General features: G+C 43.1%; 1 protein-coding gene across 3 annotated transcripts in view; it reads right to left on the minus strand.

Annotated features, from left to right (window-relative positions):
* Window positions 1-8,077, minus strand: part of AKAP8 (A-kinase anchoring protein 8) — a 28,674-nt gene extending 20,597 nt beyond the window's left edge. For 2 of the 3 annotated variants that reach the window (XR_003371732.2, XM_026676969.2), the window contains exons 1-3: window positions 7,589-8,077; window positions 3,676-3,714; window positions 254-286 (exon numbers count right to left, since the gene is read on the minus strand). Coding sequence is in view for 2 of the 3 variants with exons in the window: in XM_026676969.2 (XP_026532754.2) it covers window positions 254-286; window positions 3,676-3,714; window positions 7,589-7,604 (88 nt within the window). In the remaining variant the exon portion in view is untranslated. The remainder of the gene's footprint in view (window positions 1-253; window positions 287-3,675; window positions 3,715-7,588) is intronic. The other variant, XM_087955650.1, reaches the window with a different exon arrangement.
* Window positions 8,078-11,303: the final 3,226 nt, after the last annotated feature.

Consider the following 11,303-nt stretch of genomic DNA (forward strand, 5'->3'; position numbering starts at 1 on the left):
CCAAATGTTTTATCTCATCATTCTGCACTGAAAATTGCCATTTTTGAAAGGGATGCCTCCTTGTTGTAGGTCATTGATCCTTTTTTACTATTAGGTAATACTTTGGGACAAAGTTCAAAATGAGAAACACATGGATTTATGTAACTTATATAAGTAAAGTGGATGCCACTTTATTTCTAAAAAAAAGTGGGGAAAAGGCCTCCCATTCTTTCAGTGAAAAGCAAAACTTTGGAAAAGTAAGCAAAACACATACCTTGCCAACTTCCTATGTTCGTGGCATATGTACCTTAGTGAGACACAGACAAAGTTTATTTCTACCTTAAATACATCGAGATTTTTTATTTAACATGTACATAGCCACTCATCTATCCAAAGAAATAATTAACATTTCAACCCAAATGAATAAATCAATTAAAAATAAATGTATAAAATTTTATTATTAACATAGTTAAACATAACAAATAGGCCCAAAAGCCACCAACATTATTTTGATTTTAGAGCTTGGGGAACTGCCAATATTCACAGGCTAAAAGAGTCAATTCTATTTGTATCTCCAGAGGGAGGCTGCATTACAAGTTTTCCTTTGTCTTCTTGTGATGCTCTAGGCATCTGTTATGCTGCTTCATCTCCTGGTTCCTCTGAAAACCAGGGAGCTCTCCAAGATAAACACGCATAGAGAATCTGCATAAGCTCTATGTGGTCTAAGGTAGGTCTACCAACCTCTGAGCCGTGGCCCAATAGTGAGTCATGAGCTGTTTGCAACCGGATGGCAGAAATGGCGGGTGAGCACACACACACACACGCACATCTCCATTTGCACAAGCAGCAGGCGAGCACGTGCACACGGTCTCCATTTGTGTGAACAGAAGGCGTGCATGCAGGGGTGGGATACGACAGGGTTAATTACCGGTTCGGTATTTATGAGGTTTGGTAATTTATGATGTGCTTCCCTGCACGCTGTGAGACGCGTGCCTGCAAATCGTCATCAGCACGCTGTGTGCAGAGACCGCAGCCTTTGAAACAGCCCTCTTTTCCTGCTTTTTTAACTATAGCTGTGCCTTGTTCGGCAGCTGAAGTTGAAAAATCAGGAAATAAAGATCAGGTAAGAGCCCGGGTGGACGGGTGGGCAAAAACATCAGCAGACATAGAACCGGTTCTATGTCTGCTGCTCTTCAGAGCTACTGGTTCTACAGAGGTGGACAAAACTTGTAGAAACCCACCCCTGCGTGCATGCACACTGCTTGTGCAAATGAAGCTGCACACACTTGGCTGGCCACTTGCACAGAACCATCCCCTACGCCAGGGGTGGGCAAACTTTTGGCTCGGGGGCCGCATTGACTTTTAAAATTTGACAGATGGGCCGGGTCAGCACAAGATTTTTTGGGAATTGCCCCCTTTCCCCCCTTCTTCTCCTCCTTCCCCTCCCTCAGAGGCCCTCTGAGTCAGGAGTTGCTATCGCTAGCGCTCCAGTCCCGTGTTGCCTCAGGAAGGGAAAGGCAAAAAGGAAGAGCCGCGGTGGTGCTTTGCAACGGCAGCAGCGGCACCGGAGGCTCAGGCTCAGCGGCTCCTGGTTTTGCCTTTCTGTTCCCAAGGTAACGCGGGACTGGAGCCGTGTGAGCTGCGCCGGGCGGTAGCAACTCCTGACAGCCCCAGCCGGACACCTGAGCGGAGCCCGGGCAGAACTGCCTGTTGCTGCTGCGGGCCTCTGGCTGCCCAAGTAAAGAACCGCACCAGCTCAGGGCAACTGTGAGGAGCAAGAGGGGAAGCCAAGGTGCTCATTTCATAGCAGTCAACTTCGCCTCTTTTGCTCGTTAGGTGCTCCCGGCATGCACAAGGAGCATGAAGGGAGGCAAACACCGCACGGATGCGTTTTAAAAATCAGAGAACTTTGCCCAAGACTTCTCGTGTATTCAGGGGCTACACCTCTCCCAACGATGAGTTGGTGGCGATCTAACAAAACGCCTTCCAGCTCTTAAAGATTGACTTTAAGAGCGCCCCAAGAAGCCAAGAACGAGAACAAAAGTAGAGGCGGCGGGGGCAACAAGGGCATGTGATGGGTCCCTCCACGGTCCCCTCCCAGGTGACAGCCAGGGCTTTGGCACCTACTTTTTCCTGAGAGGTACGGTGTCTGCCTCCCTTCATACTCCTTGTGGAGGGACACACATGCCCCGTCACCCCTGACACCACTACGCTTTGCTCGGCTTCTTCCATGGGGGCACTCTTAAAGTCGACCTTTAAGTGGTCCCGGAACATCCGCCCACCTGCCCGGCACTCCGCCTCCTGCAGCACGCTTCTTCCTGGAGAACGTGCCTCTTCCAGGTCTCGGCCTGGCCCGGCCAGCCAGCAGGTGACCACATGTCCTGGGGCTTGTTGCGAGATGCCCCTGCAGCATGCTCTGTTCTATGTGTCAGGCCCAGCAAGTCCGAGCAGCTGGCGCATAGAACAGGGTGGTGCTGGACCATTGGAGAAGTGGAGCAAAGCCGAGATTAGTAGCTGCCTCTTTCGGCGCAGAAAGCTTCCCCCAGCCAGCGGCTGGTTTCCTCCTCCTCGGCCAGAACAAACAGGCAGAGAAGGAGGAGAGCAGCTGGCCAGTTGAGGGGGGGGGGGGGGGGGGGGGGGGGGGGGGGGGGGGGAGGCTTGTGCTGGAAGAAGAGCGGCTCTGATCCAAGCTCTCTCACTTGCTCCAACATGCCGCGCCGCTCTGTTCTGTGCGCCAGCTACTTGGACTTGCTGGGCCTCACACAGAACAGGGCGGCGGCCGATGTTGGAGAAGCGGAGCCGAGATTTTAAGGGAGAACTCTGGTATTGAGGTGGAGCTAAGCCGGAGATTGTAGCTGCCTCATTTCGAAAGTTCCAACTGGCCAGGCTGCGTTTTTGGAGGAGACCAGTGGGGGCGAAGCCCCCAGGGGGGCCCCCCGGCGCAGGGCTAAAATGCACCGCCCTTGGCGAGGGAAGCAGTAGGCCGAGGAAACCCCATTTTTTGTTTATTTATTGGTGACCAGGACTCTTTGGTCGGCATGTTTTTTTTTTTCAGAGGGGAACTATTTTTTTTGGGGGAGATATAAAAAAAAAAAAAGGCGGCGGGGGGTGGCTTGGGGGGGCTAGTTTGCCCCCGCATCTGCTGGTTCACTAAAATTGGCTAAGAGGAAGCCCCTTTCAAGCATGGTAAAACTTTGAAACGAAATTGGGACTTGCTTTCATTGCAGGGTTCTTGCAGTGGGAGCAGCTTGGAAAATTCACATTCAAATAAGTATGAAGTTATTCTTTATTGTATACCATGGCAAAAATTTAGCATTATTATATATTAGACAAATCAGAAATTAACACTAGATTTATTAAAATTAGTGAAACAAGTGATTCCAAAATCTTCCTATACAAAGGATATTAAATGATTCATGTCAAGAAGGAGCTGAATATTTTTATTTTACATAAAATCATTTATATAAATTCTGATAGAAATTTGCATGATGAAAACTAACATGAACTATATTTAATCTAATAAGCCCAAAAGAAAATTACTCTCAATATATTTCAATATACTTTGAAATTACTCTCAAAATATTCTGCTATTGAAAATTCATGCTATTAATATATATTTAATATATTTTGTGACTCAGGTTTAAAATAGTCATGATTATAATCAACTTATCAGTGTAGCTATATTTATTTTCTTACCTTGAGTATTGGTGTTGTCAGTACCCCAAGAACTATAACCTGTAAAAGAAAAGTTAATATATTAATAAATTTTGAAACTCCACACTATATTTCTAAAGATTTGCTCTGTATCTTCTATATTCATTCAGAGGTTTATCTTCAGTATATTTTGTGTATCTGATAGGAATCAAACCATTGTGAAGTTGTGTGGTTTCCATTGCTACCAATAAAATAGGAAATCAGGCCAAATGCCAAGGTTATATACAATGACTTACATTTTGTTCTATTCTCTGTAACTAATTCTGAAAGCAACATTATACATGGTCTATAAAATCTTCTTAAGCAAACTCTTATTAACCAGTCATGCTTCCCGAATGATTAGTAGGAATTAAGGGTTATCTGAATTCAACTCTTTCAAATGTGCAAACTAAGAATATTGAAATATGGAAGATTTTACTTAAAAAAATAATTTAGTTTCGTATCATACAATACAGAGAAACAAATCCTTATCTGGAACCAAGGTTTCTTATGAAAAGTACCAAAAACCCTTCTGAAAGGAAACAAAATAAACAATTTATTTTATACTAAATGAATATTTCAGGAAGGAAATACTTGAACATATAAAGCTAACATTACATACTTTCTGTAGTTGTCGGTTGTTTGCTTCCAGATATTTCATTACCTGACTAGGTAATATTTGCAATGTGGCTTTACTCTCTGTTTACGTACAATAGTTTTCCCTGCCTGCATTGGGAGGGCTGTTGTTTTCTCCTTGGTAGTTCCTTCATTAGGTATTGTTTTCGGTCTGTCTGCCTGCCACTTATCTGAATGTTGGTTGCTACAGATGATGGGGTTTTGTTTCCTTCTTAGCTTTTTAATTTTCTTGCCCATACAACTGTTTTTATTTTATTGTCAAAACACTAATCAAGGAACTACCCAAAAGAAAACCACATCACCACTATCACTAGTAGAGCAGGCTACTTTATATAAACAGGGAACAAATCTGATACTCACTAGCACTGATGATGTTACTTAATTGGGTAATGAAATGTTTGTAAGCAAAGGACCAAAATCAAAGAGCATCAAGGACTCCAGAGTTCATCCCTGAGCTAAATATATTCTCTTCTATTGAATTATGTACTTTATGTAACACAAATCAAGGCAATATGCTAAATAAAATTGGAACAGAATTGTGACACTGACATTTTCTATAAAAAAATAAATCAATTTCTTCTGAGAAATTAATATAACTTATTCCTATGTATATTCAAAATGCAAATAGTTATAAACATTACTATAAATATTACTTTTATAGGTGTACTCTTTTAACATGTTCTCATTAAAGTACTTCAGAACATTAAACTAGCAAGTAACTGTGTCCTATTCTCAGAGACTGCCGAGACAAATCCCTGCAGTTTTCTTGCTAAAGTATTTCAAAAGTGGTTTAACACTGCCCCTTTCCTAGGGCTAAGAAAAAGTGACTAGCCAAGACCACCTAGCTGGCTTTGCGCCCATGGTGGAACTAGAATTCCCAGAGAGAGATAGCGTGTATATATACAAATATATGAGAGGTAGCAACCCTCCCTTGGTCTTTTGAAAAAGATTAAAACATGGCTCTGCAGCCCTATGCAGGAAGCCCAGAGGGTTGGCACCCTGAGAACCTTCCCTCCTTTTACCTTTTTAACTAATTTTCAACAGTTCAATCATTCTTGTCTGCTTTTAAATTTTATTTTTTTAAATTTTAAATTATTGTATGCTGTTTTTATATTTTAACATTTTATTATATACTGGCTCGAGTACCTCTCTGAAAAATATGGGCAATTCAAAAATGTGAATTCCATCATATATACACAGTGTGAATACACATGCATTTGTTGCATTCTCTGGTATAACTATGTTAATTGTTGCAAAAGAACATCATTAAAATTGTTATGTGATAAAGAAATGGAAACAGCAGCAAGATTGAGAGTTCCGATTTTTTTACATAGGATCCTAAACCCTTTCAGTCATTATGTAGTATCATATAGTCTCTTATAACACATAATGCCTGGCATCTTGGATTTCAATATTCAGCTAGCATCACAACTGGCAAGAAATTTGTGGAAGCTATAGTACAAGCATCTGGCAGGGACCCAGGTACTTGCTGTTGCCTTGGATACCAATCAGGGTTATTATGGTATGATTTCTACACTAAACCCCATTTTATTAGTTTTTAAGATTCCACTTTATAGGGGGATTAAGTTTAGCATTCAAAACTTCCATGAGTATTAAAATATCTAGTTATTCAGTTTCATAGGAAGTATCATTGCTTCTATATTCATGCTACCTGTTTTATTTTCAGTACTACTATATCTACAAGATCTGAAAACACTTTTGACAGGATGAAAGATGACTTAATAAAGCTGAATCTCCTCTGATCTTAGCCTCTGGATACAATTAAAGAAAAGCGATAATGTACACAGATATTTCTAAGTTACATTAAAAAGGTATTCCCTTTTTTCCCCTTGGTGTATTATCCTCCTCCCTCTCTAAACAGCCATACTGTTTACAAATAAAACATTTTAATAAACACCCTGACATTTTAAACCAAATAGGCAATATATCCATACAATACTCATAACAAACAATTTTCTAGTTTGACAAAATGCATAACATAATCACACGAGTTGAGTTCAGTCAACTCGCTAAGCTTCAATGTAGCTGGCCAAATTTGCGAGTCAGTGTCTGGTGCCACCAATAAAGTCAATGTATCACTTGCTACCACTATAAACGTCACAAAGCCCTCAGACCCTGGATTTTCCCCACTGCTCAGTTGAAGTACTCTAGTATTTATTTATTCATCCTTGAACTGGCAAACAACTACACATAAACATAAAATGTATTGTTTCCCTTCATCCTATTTTGCCTGAATTCCAAAATGATGAACTGCAAAACCGATTTTACACTCCTTGGGTCTATTCTGGAGTGTGTGAAAACAAGCCCCCAAACACTACTTTAGCACTTAGGACTGGGACAAGATGGAAGACATCGTCATGGGGACCTGACTGGAAAAAACGAGGTGGCTAGGCAAGTTTGTTCTTCCTGACAGTGAGAACAATTAATCAGTGGAACAACTTGCCTCCAGAAGTTGTGAATGCTCCAACAGTGGAAGTTTTTAAGAAAAGGTTGGACAACCATTTGCCTTAAATGGTATAGGGTTTCCTGCCTGAGCAGGTGGGTTGGACTAGAAGACCTCCAAGATCCCTTCCAGCTGTTGTTATTCTGTATTCTGAGATAGGTAAGAAAGCAGATGATGGCCTATTGACACTCTTAATGGGCATGTTGGCAATCCGTAACACACTGCGATGAGGGTTGTAAGGGACGTGAAGGGAGGGGGCGATTACGTCCCTCGTAATCTGCTCCCGTCTGTCAATTTTTTTGGGGGCTGGCTGTGGAAATACAACGCGGGCCAGAATGAGCTTTTCAACCGATTGACTGGTCCACTTCTCTTCCAGCCAGAAGCGCCGTCGGCGGACAGGCAAGACCCACGAGCCACTGTTTACAAACTGGAAGGCATCGACCTCCGCGACACGCAGGCAGGAAGAGAGCGTTATCGCGAGCAGGACTTCCTCCACGCCATTTTGTGTCGTCTTTAGAAATAGGACTTCGGTCCTCCTTTCTCGCTCGGTACCGCAAAGGTGGGGGGAAGGGGGCGGGGGGAAGGTAAACTCGAACCGTCTGCCTCGCTGGTCAAATAGCACTCCAGTCACCAAGCGGAACCTGGGTGAGGGACAAGCGCAAGGTCCAATCACCGCTGCCGGCGCCTCTCCGAGAAAGAAGGCACCGTGGGCTGCGCGACTCGCAACTGGTACTACGTAATTGAGAAGAGAAACCGGTTCTGTCAAAGCCCGAAGCTCTCCTTACACTCGCCGGAGCATCCATCGGCAGGACTCACCGTAACTTTGATCCATGGCTTCGCTTGCCGTCCTCTTCCCCACCACGGACAGCTACCCACCACCCGAGTGCGCGAGCGCCATATGTCGCCACAGATTGGCTTCTGCCTCTATTCCTGAAGTTCGATTGGCCGGACGTTTAAACCTAAGAGGGTCCGTTGCTCCCGCCTCCCCGTATGAAGGTCGTTCCCATTGGGCTGTTCGTTAGCTTGCCCGTCGCTGGACATCTACGTTCTACGCCTTCCGACGCCCGGAGAACTTTCCTATTTGCAGCTAAAAACGGTTTGTGCAGCTAGAGAGATTTCCGGTTCCCATTTCTGTCCGTTGATTCTTCCAGTAAGGAGAGGCGGCTGGTGCTTATAAGCGTTCAGAGGACTAAACAGCAAACGAAGACGGGTGGGCTGAGGTTCCTTTTTATTACTTGCGAATAATGAAGGACGCCGTAGATAATTTGGCGGCTTGAGCTTTCTTGTCTGAAAAGAACCTTTAGAGCCAGTCTTTTGCTTGGAGGGGCGGGGCGGAGGGCAGGCTGACATTTCTCTGCGTGAAGCCCACGTGCCTTTTTGTATTGCTGGGAGTTTGGACCAATGAACTCTTATAAAAAGGCGTCCGTTATTTGGCCCGTTAGTACTTTCCCTAATCCAGGTCTCCAAACTTGGCAACTTTAAGACTTGTGGAGTTGGTCCACAAGTCTTACAGTTGCCAACTTTGGGGACCCCTGCTCTAACCCTTTCCTGGTTTGGTGGGTCCGATTTGAAATGCGTTTGTAATTTTTTTATTTTTTTTCTCGTCTCTGTTCACACGCTGGCCGGTAAACTACTGCACTACATTTGAAAGGAATTCCGCGAACATGTTCTTTGCAATGGAGTTTATGGTTCAGGATATAGTGCAGAAAATAGGATGAGGAAATGCCAGGTGAGCCCAGCCTTTTCCTAAATTTTCTGTGTAGCTCAACTGTTTGACACTCCCCCCCCCCATCATGTTGAGGTGTGCTGCAGTAGGAAATGGCTTGGATGTGGGTGCTGATTTTTGAAGCTACTTTCTGCCCGTTTCTAACCCCACTTACATGGCTAGAGAAGCATCTTATTAACTTTGTTATTCATGGAAGATGCCTTATAGTGTGTACAACTATTGGTCAATCCTCCTCTAGGTTTTGTTCAAACTGACTAGCAATGGCTCTCCAAAATGCTGGGCAAGATGTTCTCATGAGACACATCAGTGAATGTGCAAGCTTTGTAAAAAGTACATATACAGTATCTAAAATACAAAATTTGAAAACAGTTTTGTCTCCATCTGTCACTAAATGTAGTTTATCAACTGGTGGGGTAGCTAGTGCTTTAACATCGTAAAGGATTGTCACTGACGCTATTGGTATAAAATATAATAAATCTTGTTGGACAGGCTCTAAGGATTGGGAGGCACCATTCTGTTGGCCTTTCTCTGTGGCCAATGCTAGTTGTGAGGGGGTGCCTCAAGACTTAGATCTTTCTCGCCTCCTATTTAACATCTCAATGGAGCTGTTGGGAGAGGACATCTGGTGGTAAGTTTGGTAAGCTGATAATGCCCAATTTATTTACTCCATGCAGATGAAGTGATGCTGTTCAGGTGCTGTAAAGGCTTGGATGAAGAGAAACTGGTTGTGACTCAAACTGAGCAAGATGGAGTAGCTTTTGCATTTTGGGTTAGGTTGAAGAGAATTGACATCTCTGACTCTGGATGGGGTAACATGACCTCACACAGTTCTGATATACAATTTGGGAGTCCTCCTAGACTCATGGTTCCTGCTGAAGCAGCAGGTGGCAGCCGTGGCCAGGGAGGCTTTGTAAAAGTTCATCTTGTGAACCAATGCCCGTTCCTGACCCAAACGGCCTTTGCTCATGGTCACTTAGAACAAGGGTTTAATAGTGTGGGAAGAGCCCCCTACCCAGAATAAAATATTCTACAGAATATTAAAAGAGGCAGAATAGAATATTTCCCTTAAAGGAGAAGAGGAGAAAAATCTCATAACAAAGGCAGAAAGCAGCCCATCTCTCTGCTATAGGAAAACAGCCTCAAGTAGAAGCCTCAAGAGGCTAGACTTTATGAATGGGTATTTTCTATTTCTATTCTTAAACAAAGGGCAGCCAGCAGCTCCAAATAAGCAGCATCATAGGCAAGGAACTGAAACTGACAAGATTAGCTCAGACAAAACACCTAGGATTTGTTTTTCCCCTTTTGCATGTAGAGCCAGTCATGACTCCTACATGACCCTATAGGAATCTGGCAACTGCCATTAAAGGACATATTCTTGCACAGGAACAGGCATCTCAATCACAAAGCCCCCCAAATTGTATAAAAGCCCATCTACTCTCAATCCCAATTTGTCAGCCACCCAGAAACATGCTGTTGTTTCTGGCTACCAAATAAATGGAAACCACCTTTCTAAATGCAGCCTGCCTCCAATTTATTTCTCCCAGATTGGAATGAGAAAACCAGACCAGATTTTACTTCCAATAACAGCTCTGAAAGAGTACTACATTTATATTTGTTTCTAAATAAAACAACTTTTACCTTGAAAGAGTAACAGTCCTATGTTGCATTTATGATAAGTTTAAACAAGGGTTTGTTGATATTGTTGGTTGTATCACCAATGAATGTATTACAGATTTTCCACTGCTTCTAACAAAAGGTTTTGTGTGGGTTTTTATTGTTTCTATTATTTATGTGCAGGGTTACATTACCTATTCAACAGACTATCTCCAGATGCTGTCAGCCACATCCATTCACTGCTAGCACTATCATTCCTCTGCAGCAGTAGTTGAGGACAGAGCTCAATCTTTAACTGTCCCTCCTGCTTTATTCTATGCCACTCTTATGACTGTAATGTTATCTGCCAGGTTATTTTGGGACACAAGTGTAGTATTTATAGAAGAGGACTACAGTTCTGATCAAAAAGAACCTCACTGAAAGGAAACAGGAACAGAACAGCTTGGCATGTGCAGTTTATTAGTCAACTTGGTGACTACCATTAATCAGGCATCCCAAGCAGCTACTACATCCATCTGTCAGTCATTAATGAGAGAAATTGGTGGTTCTAATAAAGAATATTTGTAGCTCAGGGTTGACATGAAGTGTCCTTGGTGCTCTCTGAGCTTGCTTGTTTTCTTGCAGAGGTTTCATTATAGAAGCTAGGCAACATCATCAGTGATAGTAAGGAGTGCACCTTTGCAGTCAGTTTATATTCTAGTCTAGTGGCTTGCCCTGTCAGTGTTGGTGGGGCATAGTCTTAGAGATTCTGTTTGCTGTTGGCTTTTTCGGCAGTTTCTTGATTGGAGTATTGTTTATTTGATTTGATGTTAACCTTGGAGTTAATCTATGCTAATCTGGGTGCTGATAGCTGCTGGAGAAGTGCTTGGGTCATTTTGTTCCCTTTTTGGTTGGTTGATTGTCTCCAGGGAATTCCTAGAAGCCTGGCACTCTGACAAATCAACCACCAATAGACACATAGACATCAACAACATCTATAGACTATGCAAAAGAGACTATCACCCAGCCCAAAAACGAACAAAAGACCCAAGCACTTCTCCAACATCAGGCCAACAATCAAGTAAACAATATCCCAATCAAGAAACTGCCAAAGAAGCAAACAGCCCAACCAAAGAATCTCTAAGACCATCCCCACCAACACTGATAGGCAAGTCACTAGAATATAAACCGACAGCAAACTGCACTCCTTAC

Source organism: Notechis scutatus, chromosome 2 (genome assembly GCF_049901735.1).
Source record: "Notechis scutatus isolate UNSWTSFEM ecotype Mainland chromosome 2, rNotScu1.2, whole genome shotgun sequence".
NCBI classification, from domain to species: Eukaryota; Metazoa; Chordata; class Lepidosauria; order Squamata; family Elapidae; genus Notechis; species Notechis scutatus.